We start from the raw sequence: 23,009 nt of genomic DNA, 5'->3' as shown, positions 1-23,009 counted from the left end.
TCTGGAAGCTAAAGCTCGACAAACTCAGGTTAGACACGTGCAGATTTTTAACCCTGGGTGCTGGAGGCGGGTAATGAATCATGGGAACAACTTGCCTTGGGACGCGGGGCTCAAAGTCCTTAAAGCAAAACGAGGGCGTCTTTCTAGTTCAGCCAGGAGCTATGGGCTTGAGGTGGGATTCGCTGAAACTCTCTGGGCTCTGCAATGCACGGGGAGTGCACAGGTGCAGTGGAGGGCAGGTATGTGAGGCTGGAACAAGGCAGCCCACTCGTTTAAGGGCCAGGAAGCCCTGGGCCAGACAGCCCTGTTAATTAGCCCTGCCCTGCTACACCTGTGTTGGGTGTCGGACTCAGGAGGAAGTGGTAGAGAGTTGGCTGGAGAGGACAGCAGAGGCCTGTGATGAGGCTGGCAGAGGGTGGGAGACTCCAGGTCAGGATCTGGGAGTGGCTGCTCAGGAGAGGGCAGATAACAACCCAGAGTTGCCCAGGAGGGAGATAGAAAGGACCCAGGCAGGGTGAAAGCTGAGCCCAGAGGGTGGGCAGAAGAGTTCCTGAATCAGAGGAGAGAAGACAGGCCCCTGGGGAAGCAGGGGCTGGGCTATGGTGGAGGCTAAGGCAAAGACTTTGTGTTGTGTGTGTTTGGGACGGGGATGCCCTGGATGGGCTGGACTTTTGTTCAGAGAACAAAGACACTGTAGCAAGTCACCTCTGTGGCTGAAGATAGCTGTGGGGAAACTGAGGCAGAGTGCAACAGTGCTGGGTCTTCCTGTGAGGGGGGCACTCCAGGATGGTGAGTCTCAGGACCGGGGCATTGATTGCAGTAGGGGGGCAGGTGTAGTGAAGGGCAGGAATTTATCCCTCTGCAGTTTCCAAACCTAGGCACCTCAGCAGGACTCCAGCCTGGCTCCTGCTTACATTCGGGCGACTCAGCCAGGCATTTGAGCCCCTAACAGATGCTGATGATGGATGCTGCCAATGCCCAGCTGTGGGAATCCAAAGCCACATTTGAAAATCAGCCCTGGCCCATCTGTGCTAGTTTCCCCCCTCTGTTCCCAGCACTGATGTGTAGGTCTCCGGTTGGTCAATGCCAGCATCACCCTTCACATCCTTGTTTTGAGAGGGACCCGGGCCTGGTTGCTCTCCAGTGCACCAGGAGAGTGGCTGTTTTGAATGATAAATTCCACATTTTTGTGAGCAGTTCAGTGACTTTGTTCCTCGGCTCCTTCCAAGCCCTGCAACAAATGCCAGCCATCCCCAGTGATTTATGAATGGCGCTCAGCTTATGGCTGTGGGGCGTTTCCCTTTGCAGGCTCCACTTCTGAGTGCCAGGAAGAGTGACCCGAGTGGGCTGGAGTTTGTGCAGCTGTCCCTCTGCGCAGCAGTGAGTCATTAAAGTGTCGCCTGGTGAAACCCCCTGAGGCTGTTTTAAGAGACCCAAATGTGTGGGGACAAAGTTGTCACTAGGGAAGATACTTGTCAGATTCTTTTTAGGGCTCAGATCACTCAAAATTCAGCTTTATTTAAAAATGCCAAGTCTTGCAGGAGGAAGGCAGCTACTGACTCGACTTTCACTAGTGTCAAGCACCCTAGAGACGCCATCGGTGTCAATGCAGGTAGATTAATAGATTTTACGGCCAGAAAAGACCATCTAGTCTGACTTCCTGTGAGTCACAGACCACAGAACATCCCTCAGGGATTCCAACGTCTGGCTCATAACCACTGGTTGAACTGGAGTATGTCTTGTTTTGATGTAAAGACTTTGAATGATGGAGAATCCCCCACCTCTCTCAGAAAGCTGAGCCAATGGTTCCTAACCCAGTTTCCAGTGTGACTTAATTTAGCCTCTGTGTCCACTGTCTCCGATGACCAAATAAGGCCCAGAGCAAAGGCACAGAGATCCAGCTGTAAGACGGCTGGTTGTATGGGCCAGGGAAAGTCACTTCACTCTCTCTGCCTCTGGTTCCCCATCCATAAAATGGGGAGAATAATGCTCGCCTGCAGGGCTGTGACACTCACGTGGGATCTTTTGGAAGTGTTCTAGGAATGCAACCTCTGTTACTGGTCAGACATTTCCTTCAGCTAAAGCTTCCCCCTCACCTTCGACATATTAGAAGAAATGATTCTTTTGGAGGAAAGCTGGGAGCATTTGCAAAGCTGTGCAGCCCGTTGGCCCCCTGCCATTTGCTCCCAAGTCTCACCTGGGATTATCGCTGTTTCATTGTGCACTTCCACAGCACTTTTCTCTAAGAACTTCAAAGCACGGGAAGTCTCCTCAGGGAGATGGGGCAAGTAGAATTATAATAGGGGTCACTTGCTCTCAGCTGAAATGCAGCCACCTCAGTGGTGGGAAAAGGCAGCTGTTTCTCCACAGCATAACAGTGCGAGAGACAGGAGGTGGAAAAGAATCTTCTATCCTGGGTATCTGGACTCCCCACAGGTTTTAAGAGATCACTAAATAACCCTCCATTTCTTTATGGCTAGATGGAGGCAGGGGAGAAGAGTCCTGAAATTTTTTATGTTATAGGCTGGGGTCACGATATGGAAAAGATTGAGAATCTCTGTTCTGGGGTTGTAACTGCAAGGAAACAGAGTTCTTTTCTCTTCCTTGAGGTTCCTCTACCATGCTCATTGGAGTGTCCGAGTGCCTTCCAATTGTGCATTACCCAGTGTGACTAACGTGTCTCATGTTTGTTCTCTCCCCGGGGGCAAGAGTGTGTGCAGGGGAGTGTCCTGTGTGGTGGTGTTTTTCCATGTGCATGCTGCTCTGTATTTATGTCAGAGAAGGCAAATGCAAAGAAACGCACCTAGCACTTGGAGCGGAAGCTGGGGGAGGTTTGGGGTGGTCCTTCGTTCCTGGAGGAGTTCATTCCTTGGGCTGGGACTGGCCCCCAGGAAAGCTCTGTTTCCTGCACAGAGGAACTTTACCCTGATTGGGGAGAGTTTGTTTGGCTTTGGAATTTGGCCAGGACCTGAGGACTCTTCTGGGCATGTTTCTGTAAAGGAGCTTTGGTGACCACAAGAGGCCGGAATGCTGACCTTTACTCCTCCAGCTGATCCGATTTCACCATGGGGTAACTCCCCTGAGAAGTCCCTGTAGCTACATCAGTGATTAGTTTGGCCCAGTATCTCCAGCTGCACAGGTTCCCCTAGCACCGTGCTGGGACTTTAGCTCACAACAGACTCCAAGAGAAAAGTGTCATGTTCTGCGTCACCAGCCAGCCACACTGCCTCAGGCAGCCCGCCACTGCTCCATGGGGCCTGTCTAGCCACATTCTGGCATCTGACTGTCTGAGGTCTCCTGATCAATCATTGACCCACCTCATCCTGGCTGTGCCTGGGAGAACCAACCGGTCCTCCTGCAAGGCGTCATAGCCCCAGGCTGTCTTTTCTCCTGGCCATGGAGGCACAATGCAGCAGACAGAAATGGGGAGGGTATGTAAACACCAGAGGGATATGCGGTTGTGCAAGCAGAGAACACACCGAGATATTGCAGGAGCAGCCCGACTGTTCTGTATCCTCCTTGCAGACCTGCCTGGTGTTTAGGGTGACCAGATGTCCCAATTTTATAGGGACAGTCCTGATATTTGGGGCTTTTTCTTATATAGGCCCTTATTACCCCCCATTTTTCACACTTGCTATCTGGTCACCCTACTGGTGTCCTACCCCTGGTCCCTCCTCCACGAATGTGACTATCTGATCATGCAGCTCAGCTCTGGGCAGCTCTGGAATCTGGCATGCCCCTAGGAAACCTGCAGCATCCCAGAGTCTGACGACTTACAGGGGGTGGGGAAAGGGGGTCATGGCTCTGTGTTATTGAGATCATTCCCCTTCGTGTTCTCGCCATTGGGTTGGAGGAGGCTAGTCTTAGGCTCTGTGCCTGATCTGAGGCTGGGAGGAATCTCTGTTCGTGTTCCTGCTGATCGTCCCCTACAGGAGCAGAGGGGGCTGTGCCAATGACTGGCTCCTCGACCCCTGCCGAGCACACTAAGCAAGCGCAGGCTTCCCCACCTTGCCCCTGCCTTGGCAGACCAGCGCTGCCATCAGCTCTGCTCCCTCTCGGGGCTGAGGCGTGTAGTTTGCAGTGTGCGTCGGCAGGTAGGTGGGAGCAGGAGCCGGGAGAATGGGGAGCGAGTGAGGGTGGAGCCTCCCACTCTGCGATGGCGCATGTGGGACCAACTCCATAGACACCTCCACTCAGTGGGAGGCCCAGGGTCACCCTGCATGACAAAGCTGAGACAGAGCTCTGAGGTGGATCTCATGGGATAGCACGGAGTGGAGCTGATGTTTGGCTGGACCTCAGGAGCCAGCTCCTAAGAGTGGCATGCGAATGGCACCATGAATTATTAATAGACTATTCTTACAGCGATTAATTATTCATTAGCATTGATGATTATTTGGACAGCGCCTGAAGTGTGTGTTACTAGGCCGCAGAATGACCTCCCCTGAGAAAGTGCTGTGACCTCTCCCCCCATCCCTCTGTCGCTCAGGGATCTGAACACAGGACAAGGTGTGGGCAAGGGGCTGCAGGTTGCAACCCTCAAGGGGGGAGAGACAGGTGTGTCTCCGGCTGTGCTTGTGTGCCAAATCCTGTAGGCTCTAGTCAACCCAGAAGCCCAGCTCCCGTCAACAGGAGCTTTCCCTGCGTCGGCACTGCACGAGTCGGCCCTGTGAGGTTGGGATGGTTGGTCAGTATTATGGCGGGGGGGCTACAGGTGTAAAGCTCTCCATTTCACACACCCGCATGCACAGAGATCTGTGGCCCCAGCCTAGCTCACTAGCAGGCACTCAACTGGGATTTGTTTGCGCTGTCACCTGGTTTTCTTGTCATAGGACGTGGGCTCCCAGGGAGTGTGTCGATGGCCGGGGCTGCCCAGGTCTTTCTCACTCTCCCTTGTCAGCATCGATCCTGCAGTGCTGGGCTGGCACCCTGCTGGGCCCAGGCAGCCTTCCCCTACAATGGGAATGTCAATCACCCAACGGGGGAGGACCATCAAGAGGAGACCTGGAGTACAAAGCCCTTTTCTGTAAGGTCGCTGGCTCTCACGGGCCCCAAGGTCTGGGGAGACTGAACAGTTCAGAAGATGTGGAATGGGGTGCAGAGCCTCCACCCCTAGGTTCAGTCAGGCCTAGGCTTATAGCAGAGGGTCAGGGCTCCACTAAGGGCACCATGGCAACTGGCACCTCTGTTGGCAGAGACAGCCCTCTGACATGGGTCAGGCATTCTGCCCTCTCCATCCCTGCTCTGAGGCCAGGCTAGCAAGTGGGGCAGTCGGGGGCGCTTGCGTTGCTGTGGCCCAGGCTATATAGACATTGCCTGGTGAGGGGAGAAATGTCTGACTTTGGGCCTGGGCATCCTTCCAGCCTCTTCTCCCAGCCCCACCTCCACTCGCAGATGTTTCCGAAAGGGGAATCAATAAGGGAGGTAATGGAAGGGTTCAGGAGACAGGGAGAATCCGGCTTTCAGGCTTGAGTAAACAAAGGTGACTCATTCCCCAAAGCCAACATTCAGGGAGAGCCCAGACAGCGCAGCCGAGTAATCAGGCCCATTTGCAATGAGATTGGAGTGATGCAGCGTAGATGCTGTGGCAGGCCTCCCCCGGGATGTATTGTCACTTAGGGGAATGCACCGTGACCAACAATGAAATTAACAGGACCGATCCCTGCCTGGTGTAAATCCATTGCACTAGAGGTGACTCACCTAGCAGCACAGGGCCTGCCAAATACCAGGCCAGCAGTGCCTCTAGCCAGCTGTGCTGTGTCAGCAGCGCTCAGTTCCACGTGCTTCCCCCCGAATGGACTGCTGCGCGCTAAGTTGCCCGTAGCGGAGGTTTCTTCCTAGCCCCAAGCTGATAGTGGAGTGCCTGGGTCTTGAAACATGAGGGATTGGGTTCCCAGCACTTGTTGTGGGGAGCTGGCTCTTCCTCCTTGTTTGCCAGCTGCTAAGTTACAATTTAAAAAGCTAAAAATACATGAAATACTTTCTGAATGGGACTCTTCCATGTGAATAAGGGCAACAGTTGTATGATCATCAATAGGGAAGGGGAGCCGGAGCTAGGAGATGGCCAATGGGACGGGAGCAGGTTCGCATGCTCTTTACTGGGTGGGGAAGTGCCCATGAGAATCGTTCAAGGATAGAATGTGACACCTCTCACCATATATTTGTATCACAGTTAGTGTAACTGTGGATATGCTTAATATTTATATACACGTCTAATCCTTTTGAGAGTCTACTAAGCTCTTGTCTGTCCTGACAGCTTGTGGCAAGGAGTTCCACAGGTTAATTACACTTTGTATAGAAAGGTATTTACTTTCGTTACCTTTAGATGTCTTGCCTTTTAACTGAATTGGATCTGCCCTAGTCAAGGTGAGTGAGAGCACCAACTTTATCCTGTCTGTATTATTCATCGTTTTATAGACCTCTGGCACGTCTTTTCTTATTCACCTCCTCTCTAAACCAAACAATCCTAATCCTTGTAATCTCTGTGCACTTGGAAGTTTTTCTGTGCATCAGATCATTTCCATTGTCCTTCTCTGGATCGCTTCTATTTCTGCGATATCCTTTTGGAAGGTCTTGGTCAGCGGTTGGCAACCTTTCAGAAGTGGGTGTGCCGAGTCTTCATTTATTCCCTCTAATTTAAGGTTCCGCGTGCCAGTAATACATTTAAACGTTTTTAGAAGGTCTCTTTCTATAAGTCTATAATATATAACTAAACTATTGTTTTAAGTAAACTAAATAACATTTTAAAATGTTTAAGAAGCTTCATTTAAAATTAAATTAAAATGCAGAGCCCCCTGGACCAGTGGCCAGGACTCGGGCAGTGTGAGTGCCACTGAAAATCAATTTGCGTGCCGCCTTCGGCACACATGCCATAGATTGCCTACCCCTGGTCTAAATGCTGTATTGTTTGGTGATAGATGGCTACGAACGAGGTGGGTAGATAGATCACCCAGAGTAGCACACAGTATTCCAGGTGGCGGCACATCACTGATGTACAGAACAGCTTTAGAATAGCTGCACTTTTATACTCTGTTTTTCCTTTATCCCTTTCCTGCCTAAACATCTTGTTTGCAATTCTGCCTGCCTGCCCCTGCACACTGAGAGGTTCCCATTGAAATGTTTGCGATGGCGCCTCAGCCTTTTTCCTGAGTGGTTATGGTGTATTTAGAGCTCATCACAGGGTAGGAGTAGTTCAAAATGTTCCTTCTGACATGCATTATCCTGCACTTATCTCCGCTGAATTTCATAGCCCGTTGCCTTGCCCTAATCTCCTAGATTCACTGAACCCGTCCTTGCAGCTTCTGCTAGTATTCACTCAATTAAATCAGTGCCGTGGCAGCTGCAAACTTTGCTGCTTCACTTTTCATCCAGGCGTCCTACCAGTGGAGGGGACATTGAAGCACGACACCGTTAGCCGTGTCAGAAAGGGAGTATTTGTGCCTGCCCTTTGCTTTTGATCTTTAACCCAGTTTCTAATCCAGGACAGTTTACCTCTCACCCTGTGATGACTTACCAGTAATTTCCTTAAAACATCTTGTGATGTGCTTGGTCACAACTCTTTTGAAAGTCCATCAGCCATGCCTCCCTTATATACTAGTTCAGTTGTCCTCAAGCCTTTCCACGCTCTCCTTCTGTCTAGCCAGCCCCCTCCTGCTGTTTAGAAATATGAGCAGGGCAGGTTGACTGCAACACTCTGTTACCTATTGATGACACACACATTGTCAGGCCCAGAATCTCTGTGTTAGTTAGTTGTCTCCTGCAGAGAATTCCAGTAGATTGGAGAGGTATGTAATTCAAGCTGCCCAGGGATGAACTGCCTCATCGTACTTTGACAGCCATGTCCCGGCAGACTGGCACATTTTAGAAAATAAACAGATCAAATAACATAGTGAATCCTCACTATCATGCCCTGTATGCAATGCATGTTGTCTGGCTTGGAGATGGGCTATCCCACTGCAATGTGATCTGTGCAGTGGACTGTACCTAGAGAGGAACTTTGATATATCTGGCTACAATGTCTTGTGAAATCCATGAACAAGCAGGGCCATGGCTTGGCCTGACACTTGACGCAGTCTGTTGTGCTGTATTTGGATGTGTGTAACCGAGATTATAAACTCTCTGGGCAGGGGCTGTTCTCAGGGAGTGTTTTTAGAGTGTGGGAGCCTGATCTGGACTGGAATGCAGGGGCTGCCCTAATACACTAACTAATTGTGAGCCAATGGCTCTGATATACAGACTGCATTCTGTCTTGGTTGGAATGGACCAACTCTCTTTGCTGGGCATCCCGTGTAGCATCGTGTCTGGGTGGCTCTCGCTGATGGTTGTCCCACGCTGCTCCCTCCGTCTGGGTGAGGGTGGGGGGATCTCGCTGTCGGGCATCTTATGCGTCTGGATGCATGCCTGGGTAGGTGTTCGGTGTAACACCTCATCCTCTGAGGCCACAGCGGGGTGGCCTTGAGGGACTACATTACCATCAGGTGTCAGAGTGGAATGGGCACCATACTGGGACATGAGTCATGGTGCCAGAGTTCAAGTGCTGCAAGGTGGGAGTGGGTCCATGTGCTACCATGTGTGGCTGGTGACCTGTCCAGACTCTGTCTGACCAACCACATGGCCACTGCCATCCTCAGTGCTCTGCCTGTGCTGCCTGTCCTTCTCCCCGAAGGCTGAGCTTTCCCCAGCATCTGTGCCTGGGACCATCCTGCAGGGACTGTGCCGGGAAGTCAGCTCAGGACAGACCAGGCCAGTGGGAGCTTTGTGTCCCTCCCTTGCCAGCCCTGTTCTGCCCGCTCTCCCCCTCGCCCAGGGGCCTGACCCTGTGGTTTCCTCTTGCCAGGAGTGCCCTCCCGCGATGTCCTCCTGGTGTCAGCCATCATCACCGTCAGCCTTAGCGTCACCATCGTCCTGTGCGGGATCTGCCAGTGGTGCCAGCGCAAACTGGTAAGTGCCATGACTCGGTATGGGGGGCCTTTCTGCCCGAGGGTTGTTTGGGTTAGGAACATCTGGAGGGTGAGGCTGCCCCAGGCAGGGGGTGGGGCTGCCGGCTGGCAGGTAACAGCAGGGATTTAATTACACCACGTGGGACATGGCATGGGCAATCCGTGCTGAAGCATCATCATCCACGACTGTGGGGAACAAGAGCAGCATGAGACGCAGGGAAGGGAAACCAGGGCAGCCAAGAGAGGAGCAGCCATCCAGGGCCAGTGCTCGGCCAGAGAGGACTAGGGTCTGGGAGAGCCGCTGGTTTAAAGCAGAGAGGGAGTTTGGGGGAGCGTCTCCTGAATGAGGAGTGTCACGGCCCAGAGCAGAGACTCCACAGTCCACAGCAATGCCTCACCTGTAATGAGAGGACCCCAACCCAGCCCCTCACCAGAGCACAAGGGTGGAACCACCACCCTCGCACCCCGGAGACTCCCCCCCTCCACTCATGCTGACCAAAGGGCAACGTGGCTCCCCCCTCAACCTCAGCTGCTGCAGCTTCCTTCACCTCTGAACCACAGCCTAGAATATAGCACAGCCAGCAGGCCCTCTGTCATCCGTCTCCCCCCACAGAGTGTGAGGCACCCCCAAACTCAGAGCAGACAGACCCTGCTCCCTGCAGAACATGGGGCACCCCCAAACTCAGAGCAGTCAGTAAGGGAGGGATCTCGCTGTTAGAAGCCCAGGTGCCGTGCAGTGCTGTCGCTGACATGGTTGGCTGGCTCGACCACGTACAGCACCTGGCAGTTTCCTTTCTTTACGTTTCTCTCTCTCTGTCCTTCTTCCCATCCTGGATCAAGCCATGGGTCTAGCAAGATCCTTCTCCCAGCAGTACCTGAATTCTTCAGAGGAAGGCCAGTCCTTCCCAGACTGCATGGAGGAGTCAGGGCAGGAATGCTTTCCTGGCCCGTGCAATGGTGTGCTCTCAAACGTGACAGTGTAGTCCCCTGCCTCAGCTGGTATAGACATGTTCCCAGTGGTGGGAGTGATCATGTTCTCTCTCTCTCTCTCACACACACTCTCTCTCTCTCTCTCTCTCTCTCACACACACACACACACACACACACTGTCTCTCTCTCTCTCTGAATAGGCCAGCGGCAGGGAAATCTACAGTCCCCCTGCCTGGAAGAGGCCAGAAGGGTCACAGCGCTGAGCAGGGTCCAGCCCTGGGCCCCCTCTCAGGCCCCACTTTGCCCCGCTGGGTTTTCCTTTGAAGACAGAGAAAGCAATCGAGATGAAAGGAAAGGGCTGAGCCTGGAGGTCAGGCTTCTCTGAGCCCCACGCCACACTAATGGCCTGCACAAGGCCAGCATGCATGGGGAGTCCAGGCACACAGCTGACCAGAAGACATTGGCCAGATACTGGTGGGCAGTGATATCTCAGTGGCTTGAGCATTAGCCTGCTAAACCCAGGGTTGTGAATTCAATCCTTGAGGGGGCTATTTAGGGAAGTGGGGTAAAAATCTGTTTGGGATTTGGTCCTGCTTTGAGCAGGGGGTTGGACTAGATGACCTCCTGAGGTCCCTTCCAGCCCTGATATTCTATGATCAGCAGAGCCCAGCCTTACACTTTAGTGCAAACAGGCTTTGTTCACACCTGCCGCATCCTGCACTGGCTGGAGAGGTTAAGGTGACCAGGTGTCTGATTTTTGATTGGAACACCTGGTCAAAAAGGGACCCTGGTGGCTCCGATCAGCACCTCCAACTGGGCTGTTAAAAGTCCAGTCAGTGATGCTGCAGCACTAAGGCAGGCTAGTCCCTACCTGTCCTGGCTGGCACCGCACTGTGCCCCAGAAGCAACCAGCAGGTCCGTCTCCTAGGCTGGGGGGCCACAGGGCTCTACATGCTGCGTGAGCACCAGCTCTGCACTCCCATTGACCAGGAACCATGGTCAATGGGAGCTGGGGAGGGGCGACACTGCCTGCGAGCGAGAGCAATGCATGGAGCCTCCCACCAAGGATCCAGACCTGCTGGCCACTTCCTGGGTGTGCGCAGCACCCCTGCTGCACCGCTGACCAGGAGCCACCCAAGGTAAGCCCACACCCCAGCCCTGAGCCCCCTCAAAATTTGGACCCCCCTCCTGCACCCCAAACACTTCACCCCTGGCCCCACCCCAGACCCCAGACCCCAGAGCCCTCACCCACCCTGCACCCTAACTCCATGCTGCAGCCCAGAGTCCTCTCCTGTACTCTGAACCCCTCATTTCTGGCCCCATCCTGGAGCCCACACCCCCTGCCCCAGCCCAGTGAAAATGAGGGAGAGCAAGCCACCAAGAGAGAGGGAATGTAGTGAGCAGGGGTGGGGCCTCAGGACAGTGCTGGGGCTAGGGTGTTTGGTTTTGTGCGACTAGAAATTTGGCAACCCTAGGAGAGGCCCATGTGGTTTCCCCACCTTCCTGGAGGGGTCAGAGTCTCCAGCTGCCCCCTACATTCCAGGCCTGCCCTCCCCCAGGCTGGCTGTAGATCCCCAGGTGCCTCATCCATCTGAGCTGGGCCTGTACCTCTGCCCCTCTCCCCATGGAGGAGACGGGTATTCCTGGCTTTGTAGCCTCCTCACACCTCAACCAGCATATGCCTTTCCCCACACATATACCCCCGGGGCAGGGGGTGTCATGCCCAGCCACCTCCTGAGTCCTGCAAAATCTGGCATATGGCATCAGCAGCTGGCCATGTGCTGCCTGCTGATGGAATCAGGGCTCAGGTCTGAAGAATTTAAGGCTCTGCCTTGAGTTCACCCTAGCACTCACCTATTACCTCACAGAGCCCCCTTCCCCTGTACCATGAAGGAAGCACTGTTTGGATAATTTATTCTATGTGACAGCTTTTTTTCCCTTTCTTTTTAAATGGAGATATCCTATCTCCTAGGACCAGAAGGGACCCTTAAGGTCATTGAATCCAGCCTCCTGCCTTCACTAGCAGGGCCAAGTACTGATTTTGCCCTAGATCCCTAAGTGGCCTCCTCAAGGATTGAGCTCACAACCCTGGGTTTAGCAGGCCAATGATCAAACCACTGAGGTATGCCTTCCCCTGATGGAGGATGGGTAGGGATCCTGGGGCAGAGTTAAGGTGACTGTCAGAAATTTAACCATGCAGTTCCTGAGTTTGGAGAGTTTTTAAAACACCTGTAACTTTCCCCTAATATTATTTTACAGGGCACTTTATTTTCAGACTTAGTTCTGGTCTAACAAAGCTTAATCTCAGGGAATAAGATGTTTCATTTAGACACACACTGATGCTGCTCTTTATGCCTCTTGAAATTGGAAATGATCAAGGCTTGATTTTCCGCCTTACCATTTCTAAGAATGCACTTGCCTGTCTGAGAAGTAGCAGCTCTTCCATTCACCTCTGATTGGGGTAGCAGTTGTTTCATTAATTTGGAATCTCAGCAAGATCCTTAACTTATTAATTCATTCAGATTGTTAATTAAATAGCAGAGTGACAAAATGTAACTTTCCTAACAGCAGCCCTCACATTCCCCAGCAGAAAGAAAGTTGCTTGTTATGAAAATCAACCACAACCAAATAAATCGAATTGGGATGTTGGGAATCAGGAACAAACTGGGGTATGAGAGTGGGGGGTAAGATGCTCCCTCTTCTGTATAAAGAACACTGCACATGATTTGAATGGGGGGCGGATGCTGAGGGCCCAGCATGAGGCATAAGAGGAGGAATTGGGGTACAGGGCAGAGGAGTTTAATTAGGGGTGCACAATGAGATGTCTATGGAGACACATTGAGGTATGGAGTGAGAGGCATAAAGGAGGTAATTTGGGGTGCACAGTGGGAGGGGTAAGGGGAGCCACTTGGGGTGTTAGTAACAGGTAGAAGAGCAGTCAGTTGGAGTTCACAGGGGAGAGTTAGTAGAGGTGCCACCCCTGGATGTGTGGGCAAACTGGTGTCCGGGGCCACTGGAGTCCCATCCCACAGTGACAGCAGTGCAGCCGTGAGAGGCATTTGCTGAGTGAGGCTCTGTGGTGGCGGCTGCAGCTTTTATTTTGCTCCTTCGAAGATGTGATAATTAAATGTTTGGGTGAAAATGTTTGTACAGCATAAAGGGAAGTTTTCGAAATAAATATATATATTGGTGATGCATGGTAATGAGCTGGCCCCTCTCCTGCTCCGCTCTGGCTCTGCATTGGCATAAGCAGCACAGGGGGAGGCAGGCTGCGCAGCATTGCTGCGTTATTCCCTAATGAATGGACCTGCAGGCCCCCACTACCCTGCGGCCCCCACCCACCACAGTTCCCCACAATGCTCTGTGGCCCCTGCCTGGCCAGATTTCCCAGAGTGCCCTGCGGCCCCCACCCACCCCAATTCCCCACAGTGCCTGCCTGTCCAGGATTCAGTAGCACATTCTCTTTTGTTTCCTTCTGCCATGAAGCCTCTCTGTGCACGGCTGAGATTTGAAAATGGGTCAAGTGCTCCGAAGGCGGCTATTTTGAGGTTTTTTTCACTCTCCAAACAAACACCACGCTAGAAATAATGTCACTTCCCCTTTCCGCCTGCCTGGGCCTGAGAGGGAGAGGCAGGGCACCAGGAGCAATTAAAAAGCCATAGCACCTTCTTTTTAAAACTGGCATTAAAAGGAGACAGCATCTGTCTTTCCAGAGGAACGTTCCTAGGATCATCTCCCTGCTGCACCTTCACACACACAGGCAGCTCTCCGTCCCCAGCCCTCCAGCAGGTATCAGCGCAGCTCCACCCCAGCTTCTATCTGCCAACTCTCTGGCTCCGTCACCCCACCGCCCGGATCCAGGCTGTTTGGCTTCCCGTGATTAATGGCCGGGGGAAGCTGGCGTGTGGAATGTCGAGGAGGGCCGAGGATGTTTACATTCACAAACAAGAGAGTTAAGCGGCGATACTGCCACATTAATAAGTAAAGCCCTGCGGCCGGGAGCCAAATTAATAAACCAGGCAGCCTGGGAGGAAGTGAGATGAATTGAAGAGCTCCCTGTTCAGTGGTAACTGGGCCTGGGGCCAGGTTCAAAAACACTTCAGCCAGCCGCACAAGAGAAACAAGGACTCGCTGGGAGGGGAAGGACGGCCCTGGCCGCTGCCTGGGGCCAGCTCTTCAGGCTGCCTTAGGGTAACGAGAAGGGATAGGGAGCTAGGTGACTGGCTCAGTGGGGTTGGGGAGCTGTGGAGTGATCAGCTGCCTACAGTGAAGGGTGACTTCCTCGTCCTGAAGACTCTGCCGCTGTTCCCACCCCCAACACCCTCCCTCCCTCAGAAGCATCCTGTTCCCAGTACCCAGGCCAGTGCCCTGGAAGGTAATAGAGTTCTGCCTGCGTAAGCGCTGCAGGACCAAATCCATGCCCAACCAGTGCCAAGCTAGAGTAGCTGGGCTGGGCACTGAGGACAGAGGGAGGAATCCTCTCCCAAGGTCACAGAGCCACAGTCTCTAACAGGTCCCCTTGGTAGGCCAAAGATCCATGCCATGGTGAAGAGAGTCTCCTGGCACTCCCCAACCGCCCATGTATCTACCTGTCTCTCCTAAACCACAGTTACCGCCATCTGCCAGCCATCTGGCCTCCTCCCTCACCCAGGCATCCAGCCGCTATGCTGAGAGAGCATTGCCTGGCCAGCAGCAAATAGGGCAGTGCCTCCCCTCCATCCAATCCAAGGGAGATGGAGGAAGAGCTGGGCCAGCTCAGAAGTATCTCTGTGTTATAGCAGCAGCAGCAGCAGCACCTGACCACTGGCTCTCCTCCCCCTGCTTCGCCTACTCCGAGTCCTGTCTGGCTAAAGGGAAAGAGCTCTGGCAAGTCCACTACCTTCTCCGGGGCTAATGAGAGTTAATGCAGACACTGCGGCCATGTGCCACCTGTCAGGAGTCTCCCATGGGGACCAGGAGCAGCAGCTGATGAGGAGGGAAGGTCACAGCCGCCGCAGTCCATCAGTATGCACGCGCCGGGGAGCGCAAGCAGCACAGACTGCTAACAAGTGAGTCCGCTCTTCCAGCGGGCTAAATTTAGAAGCAAAAGCAAGAAGGTGAAAGCCTCTCACCTCCTCCCCAAACGCAGCTGAAACATGCCCAGCCTGTCCTCAGCCAGCTGCCGGCTCATTCACTCCTGTAGTGCTGGCTTGTCAGGGAGGCTGGAACCAGAGATGCTGTGAGGGCCTCCTGGCCATTGGCTGTCTGGCTACTCTAATCACAGCATCCAGGCCAGGGGATCACCCTCCTGGTTCATAGCATGGCCCATATTTTCATCCTGAGCTTGTCTCAGGGACACCTGCCCTCCCAGGTGCAACAGCCCTGGGCAACACCAGCCCCCCCGCCATGGAGCAGGGACCCGAGGAAACGAATGTGTTTCTATCTTTATTTAATGCAACTGAATAAGGACGACGAGGAGCAGCAGCTTTACCTGATGGCCCATGCACAAGTGCTCCCCAGATCGCAATTTAGGAACCTCTGGTATGACTCCTATTCCATTTCCTGCTGCTCCCCCAGCTGGGAGAGGCTAGCACAGCAATAGCTGTGAGCTCCCCCACAGCCAGCACCCCTTACCATGCCCCCTGCTGGGAGAGGCTGGGCCTGAAGTACCCATGAGCTCCCACCACAGCCAGTTCTCCAGTGTTGCTGTGTCCTCCAGTGGTTTGTGCCAGGTCTTCCATTGTTCGCTGTGGCTGCTCTGAGTCACGCTGGCCTGGCAGTACTCTGCAGCTGGGCTGCTGAGCCAGTCCAAGCACACCTGGCAGACATCCCAGGGTAGGACAGCTAGCATGTGGTTGCCCTTCTGATTCAGCGTGCCTTCAGGCTCCTTCATGCCCCAGAGGAAAGTGTTGGGATGAAGTGGAGGAAGGAGGCCCAGGGTGGGTGGGGGAAGAGCCCTTCTTCCATCCTGCTGGCCGAATTTGGGAAATCAAGTTCCCATCTTGCCCTGTGACTTTGGTGGGGCAGGTGCCAGGGAGCAGTGGCAGAAATCGGCTGTCACAGAGCGTCTCCATTGCACTCCTGGCAAAGAACTCTCCACCTCTCTTCCACCTCATGACTGATTAGGTTGCTGACTCCTCCTTTGGGCTTGTTGCAGCTGGGCACAAGGGTTTGTGTGACTTGCCTGTCTGGTTGTCTTCTGTCCCTATCCAGCAGCCTGCCCACAGAGTCCTCTTTCAGTTTCCTGCACCCCAATCCCTCCTGTCCCCTGTGCAGAGAGATGCTGGATGTCGCAGCAGAGCATGCCCTTTGGGAGAGCCTGAAGTGTGAGCTCCCTCTCCCCCGCCAGTCAGTCCCCCATCTGCAGCGTTTGGGTGTGCACTCCGGTAATGGGAGCCATTGCACGAGGCTGCCCCGAGGTGAGGCGTTAGGGTGGCTGAGCCTGTGTTCCTGGGGACCCAGGCTCCTGCCCTCAGAGACACTCACTCCACTCCACAATGCCCAGCTGCCCTGAGACCTTGGCAGATGGAGCAGTCACCCCTTTGGCCGAGGGAGCCAGGGGTTGGCCAGCCAGGCACCGTGTCTCCACAGCACAATGAGCCAGAGCCCGAGCAGGTGCATGGCAGTTGTTGGATCTGCACACGTTCGCACCAGCTGAGGGTATGGCCCCGTCTCCCTGGCACAGGGAGCAGGCTTGCCCAACTAGTTTCCCAACATAGCCAGCTACGTGACTCGCCAGCACTGACAGGTGAGCACCTGGCTCCTGCAGGGGTGAAGCTGCTGCTGCACAGACCAGCCTGTACTGAAGCATTGCAGGAGTGCGCTTCTCCCCCAACCCCCTTACCTCAGCACGTGGCTGGCCTGATGCTGCTGACCTGGGAGAGGTAGAGTAGGAAAGGCTCGGAGAACAGAGAGAGTTTGGAGAATGCAGGAGGAGGGCGGAGAGGAGTGACACAGCTTCACCTCCAGTACAAGGATCCAGGTCTTTCATAGCCCGGGCCGTGGCCTGAAATGACTGAAGGGCTGAGAAGGAGGAGGAGGGCATAGAAGAAAGAGGCAGGGAACTGGACAAAGGGGAGACACCTCATAGCCTGGCCCTGGGGCAATGGTTGGCTCAGCTCAGTGATGTACCTGGGGTTGGGGAGATAACAAGTAGGCTCTGGGATTTGTTATTATCTCTGTGCTAGTAGCTCTTAGAGGCCCCCCACCAAGCTTGCTGGCCCATTTCCAGGCACTGCACAGACACAGAGTCAGAGTCAGCGCCTGGCCTGAAAAGCTTACAGCGCCACAATCCCCTTTTACAGGTGGGGCACTGAGGCCTAGACTCTCAAAGCTGTTTAGGCTTCTAACTCCCATGGGAGATGAAGTGACCTGCCCCACAGTCACACAGTGTAAAGAATTTAATCCAGATCTTCTGCGTCCCCATCCTGTGCTTTATGCATAAGATCCAACCAGCTGGAGTCACAGCTGGTGAGCTGCAGCCTTCCCTGGGCCCAGCAGGGGGCTCTCTGACTGGGAGCACTGACAGTGCAGAAGCTGCTGGCCAGCAGTTCAAGTTGATCTCATTCCCACGCTGGTCTGCACCAGCGTCCTGCTCATCAGTGTCTGTGGACGGGAGTTTTTTGCCCTTGACAAGGCACCACGGCCATGCAATTATCCCACTCTGACTCAGTTTCCCGATATCCTTGCCTCTGAGGTGCCCACTAATGATTGTCCCCAGCTAAACAGTTTCCTCACCTAGTCCCCACTGTCTTATCTAAAAGCAGATGCGATGGGCAAAGGGGGGATCAGGGCGAGGAAATCGTGAAGGACAAAGTGGGTTAAGATAGAGAGGTGGCTAGATGCGTACTGAGGAAAGGGAAGCCAGCCTGCAATGGCTGTCCCGGCATGTCAGATAACAGAGCTCCTCTCAGCCCGCCCATCAGCAGCAATGTCATGTGTCTCACTCAGCTCAGGAAGTGTGCACATCTGTCCTAGTTTGGCATGTAGGCCAGATTCAGCTGGAAGCAGATCCAGCTCCCATTGAATTCGGGGGAAGTTGCACTGTGAGTTGCATGTCCTTTGACCTCCCCCAAAGACCCATCCCTTTGTAACCAAGGCAACCAGTTATCCCTTGTACCGTCCACCCTAAATCACTTGCCTCTAACTCATGCTTCACTCCAGCTAGTATGAACAACAGCCAGACACCTCTTGAAGTGCCCACTTCTAATCCTGCTGGAATGGTCATTAGGCTCCTTGATGGCTCTGTTCCCCTTTACACCATGCCAGGGGCACAGACTGGGATCTGCCCCTATATTCTGCTACAGTCCTAAATGTGGTGTCAAGCTGGCACTGTACTTGGTATTCAGCATTGCACTGGAAAGAACTACTCCACTGGCTTGAGCTTGAAACCTCCTTGGATGGGAACATTTTGACGAATGGGGTTCACTGGAGACCGTGCTGGCAGAGCCCCTACCTGCTTCACACCTGAGCAGTTCCACTAATGGAGCCTGCGGACACTGCAGCCTGCTCTTGGCGGAGTCTGTGCTGTTCTGGAACCTGCATCATTTAACAACAGAGCTTATAGGTGCCTGGAACACGAGAGGTTCCCAGGACAGAGTTTCCACGTGCTGCAGGCAGCTCTGGCCATGTCTGTAACCTCCTCTAACCCAGACCTTTTGGACAATGGAGCTCAGAGATCTCATGAGCTGGGCTGGGGGTGTCTGCAGCCTTGCTGAACTGCAGTGGCTGGGCTGAGGGAGTGTGGCTGGCTAGGGAGCAGCTTAAACCGAAGCTGGTTCGCTGATGAAAGTGACAAAGTCTCTGAGTTGTGCTGCTAGCAAAGACAGGAGCCCACCTGCTGGATCTTATGCTCTGCCAGCAGCTATAGAGCTCTGGAGATGCTGAATTCAGCCTGATGTTGGCAAAAGTTATCAACTCAACTGGGTCCTGGCAAAGTTCTCCAAAGTTCAGACGTTTGTGGTGACTGGCTCCGAAGTTAACCACCTGGCCTTCTGGGGCATGTTCGAGGACGTGCTCTTGTGGAGGGCACTTGGAGTTTCTAGGCCAAGTCATTTCTGGGGACGTACCTTCCCAAAAGCACGTCAGGAGGAAAACATCTCCATTTGCACCCCTTGTGGCTGTCTGAGTGACCGCCAGAAATCTCTCCTCTTCCAGGAGACCACACAGGAGAAAGTGGAAGCAGACTGGAGGTGTTTCTGAGGGGCACAGAGGGAGATGAGGGGCTGAGGCTTAGGATGGAAAAAGCAAATCTCAATCTAGCCATGGAGTAGCTGCACTGCCTTGGCTCTGTAAATGAGCCCCTTTTTCCTGTGGGCTGCATTTCTCATGGTGATTAACAGGCCGTTTGTGATCCTCCCCAGGCTTTTTCTTAATTTGTGGGCAGATTACCCCCAACTAACCGCAGTGAGCCATTCTTGTGTGTGGCTGCCTGGAGAGCTCATAGGGACAGTGTGGGTGGGGTGAAAGAGAGCAGTCAGTCTGTGGGAGAGAGCAGTCAGTCTGACTCCACATTTCACATGGCTAGCCTACCTCTCCCTGGCCACGGAATCCCTTCCCCTACCCTGATCAGACTGGTCATTCTCCAACTCTCTATTGTCCCCTCAGTCCAGTCCTTTCCAGATCCAAATTGCTGACCCCCCCCCACCCACAAACATACCAGCCTTATCCCACTGTCACCCCCGTCCTCAGTCCAGACCCAGATTCCCTCACATGCACATCTGCTGCTGTGCCGCTCTCTGTCATCCCGCCCTGATCCAGATCCAGTATTCTCTTCTGCTGTTCATCCCCACCTTGACCTAGATCCAAATTCTCTCCTGCCCCATCCTGCTCTATCTGTGTGCCTGGAGACAGCTCCCTTCCCCTCCCCTTCCCCAGTGCTGTCCTGTTTTCTCCCACCCCTCAATCCAGAGCTCCTGTTGGATCCAGAGCACCCCCTAACTTTGCTGCTTTCTTGTCCTCTTCCCCCCACCCCCAGCATATTTCATGCAGCTGAGACTTTAAAAAGCCCCTGGCAGCCTCTCACTTTTCTTAGGTGGGTTCCCCACAGAGCTGTGAGGGGGGGCCCCTTTACCTGCACCTGTGTGGGATGGTGTCATCCACTAATTGTTTGCTAATCAGAGCTAATTGTGCTCTTGTCTGCCCTGGAATCGCACAGCATGTTGAACCTGCCATCGGAAATCACTACCAAGTGGCCTTATTATCAAGCCCCAATTAGGAACAAACGCACATTTCATTATCTTGTGACATGGGTATTTTTTTTTACTGTGAACTTAATTAATTAAAGTTCAATTAATCCTAAAATTGCTGTTCCTCCCCTGCTGCGGATGTGATCGGGCAGCAGGGAGGAAGGCCGGGTTTGGAGACTGGCTCTCTCTCTTGCGTTCATTAAGCGGAAGCAGTAGGGGGCCACAGGTCATCCAAACTAACTCCTTGGAAGAGCTCCATTGTGATGGCCAAGCAAGGAGCATTCTGGGGCATGCCTTTCCCATGATGCTCTCTGCCTGTTTCAGATGTCTAGGGAAACACACTGGAAACATTGAGAGTTTGACGAATTTCAGGATTTTTCCAAGCAAAACCAGGTGGGCAGCTGAAGTGAATAACAAACTGGAAGCCACAAAGAAGCAAAAACTAGATCACAACACACCTGACAATTTGTGACATGAGACTTAATCATGGCCTCATCCAACGATCGTCCCCCAAAATCCAGCACCCATCTTCAACTGCACATTCCCCTCATCCTGCTGACAGTGGGCTGATAGAGATGGCACCAGGGAAAGCTCTGGTTGGCCTCATGGGCAACCTGTTGGTTCAAGAGTTAGTCACATTAAATAGACATTATTCAGAGTGGGGTGGAGGAGTCTGGGCACTTAAGTCACATGGTCTTGTTTCGTCTCCCTGATTAGACGACTGTTTTAAAATAGCTATCTGTCAGTGGGGGAGAGGATTGCTTTGTGTTTAGGGGACTTGACTAGGATGCAGGGGCCCTGGATTCAATTATTGGCTCTGCCACAGATTCCATATGGGACCTTAAGAAACTCATGTGGCTACCATCACATTAGCCAGCAAAGTGTTTATATCATTGTCATGGTATAATTCCCCAACCTGAACCTTAGCGTCCAAAAGATGGGGTACCAGCATGAATTCCTCTAAGCTCAATTACCAGCTTAGAACCTGTAGCGCTGCCACCAACCAGGAATTCCAGTGCCTGGTACACTCTGGTCCCCACAAAACCTTGCCCGGGGACCCCCAAGACCCAGACCCTCTGGATCTCAACACAAGGAAAGTAAACCCTTTCCCCCACCGTTGCCTCTCCCAGCCTTCCCCTCTCTGGGTTACCCTGGAAGATCACTGTGATTCAAACTCCTTGAATCACAAAACAGAGAGGAAAATTCACCTTCCTCCCTCCTTCTCTTTCCCCCTCCCAGACTCTTCCTGAGAGAAAGTAATCCTGGCACAGAGAGAAATCAGCCTCTCTCTCACTCTTCCCTCCTTTCTCCCCACCAATTCCCTGGTGAATCCAGACCCAGTCCCCTGGGGTCTCACCAGAATAAAAAAAACAATTAGGTTCTTAAACAAGAAAAGCTTTTAATTAAAGAAAGAAAAAAAACAGTAAAAATTATCTTTGTAAATTTAAAAGAAATGGAATAGGTACAGGGTCTTTCAGCTATGGACACTGGGAACACCCTCCCAGCCTAAGTATACAATTACAAATTAAAATCTTTTCAGCAAAATACCAATTTGAACTCCTTCCAGCCAAATACACATTTGAACTTCTTCCAACCAAATACACGTTCGCAAATAAAGAAAACAACCAGAAGCCTAACTCGCTTTATCTACCTAGTACTCACTAGTCTGAACTATAAGAGCCTGTATTGGAGAAGTTGGAGAGAAACCTGGTTGCACGTCTGGTCCCTCTGAGCCCCCGGAGTGAACAACAACCAAAACTAACAGCACAGCACAAAAACTTCCCTCCCTCAAGATTTGAAAGTATCCTGTCTCCTGATTGGTCCTCTGGTCAGGTGACAGCCAGGCTCACTGAACTTGTTAACCCTTTACAGTCAAAGAGATATAAAGTACTTCTGTGCTATTAACTTTTCTTATCTGTTTATGACAATCATAATCACTATCAGAGCCAGATGGATAGGGAGAAAACTGATCTGCAGCAAATGAAAACTGTGAGTTTGATTACCTCGTGTACCTGGGGCTTGCAGTGGGCAGACTGGCCTGAGAAAAATTAACAAATCCCAGACAATTCACAGGTTTTAGCACAAGTGAGCCTGTGTCCAAAAATTCAGTCTGAAACTTCTTGGCTCCTACTCCCTAACCTATCTCCCTTCTTTTCCCACAGGGTAAACGTTATAAAAATTCCCTGGAGACGGTGGGGACCCCGGATTCCAGCCGAGGGCGCAGTGAAAAGAAAACCATCAAGTAGGTGCCATGGGACAGCGCTGGAAGGGATGAAAGCCTCAGGTGTTGCCCTGGGGAGTGTCGTCTGCTCCAGGCAGCTTCCCAGGAGCTGAGAACTCCTGAACCCCAAACACCAACACATCCCCACACACTGCGCCATGTACACCCTGCCCCCACACAACCATGACAATCCACCAACAACTCACACATCGCGACACACTGCCCCATTCACCCTGCCCCCACACAGCCTCAACACTCCACCTATACCCACACATCCCCAGAACCTGCGCCCCATTCACCCTGCCCCCACACAGCCTTAGCACCCCACTAACATTCACACATGCCCACATACTGAGCCCCATTCAGCTTGTGCCCACAGAGCCATGACAGTCCACCAACACCCACATATCCCTACACACTTTGCCCCTGTACACACTGCCTCCACACAGCCACGACAATCCACCAACACCTGCACATCCCCACACACTGTGCCCCATATACCCTGCCCCCACAGAGCTTTAACACCCCACCAGCACCCACATATCTCCACAGTCTATGCTCCATACAACCTGCCCACACACAGTCCTGACAATTCAACACCTGCACATCCCCACACACTGAGCTCCATTCATCTTGTCCCCCCTAGCCTTAACACACCACCAACACCCGCACTTTCCCACACGCTGTGCCTCATACACCCCACCCCCACACAGCTTCCACACCCCACCAACACCCACACTTCCCCACACCCTGCCC

General features: G+C 53.0%; 1 protein-coding gene across 4 annotated transcripts in view; it reads left to right on the top strand.

Moving 5' to 3' along the window:
• SYT7 (synaptotagmin 7) overlaps positions 1 to 23,009 on the top strand; it is a 177,295-nt gene that overhangs the window by 81,655 nt on the left and 72,631 nt on the right. For all 4 annotated transcript variants that reach the window (XM_050956176.1, XM_050956177.1, XM_050956178.1 and 1 more), the window contains exons 2-3: positions 8,834 to 8,937; positions 22,195 to 22,274. In XM_050956176.1, the coding sequence (XP_050812133.1) occupies positions 8,834 to 8,937; positions 22,195 to 22,274 (184 nt within the window). The remainder of the gene's footprint in view (positions 1 to 8,833; positions 8,938 to 22,194; positions 22,275 to 23,009) is intronic.

This window comes from Gopherus flavomarginatus, chromosome 5, assembly GCF_025201925.1.
Source record: "Gopherus flavomarginatus isolate rGopFla2 chromosome 5, rGopFla2.mat.asm, whole genome shotgun sequence".
NCBI classification, from domain to species: Eukaryota; Metazoa; Chordata; order Testudines; family Testudinidae; genus Gopherus; species Gopherus flavomarginatus.
The sequence above is the reverse complement of the archived record's forward strand: the minus strand, read 5'-3'. Positions and strand labels throughout refer to the sequence as shown.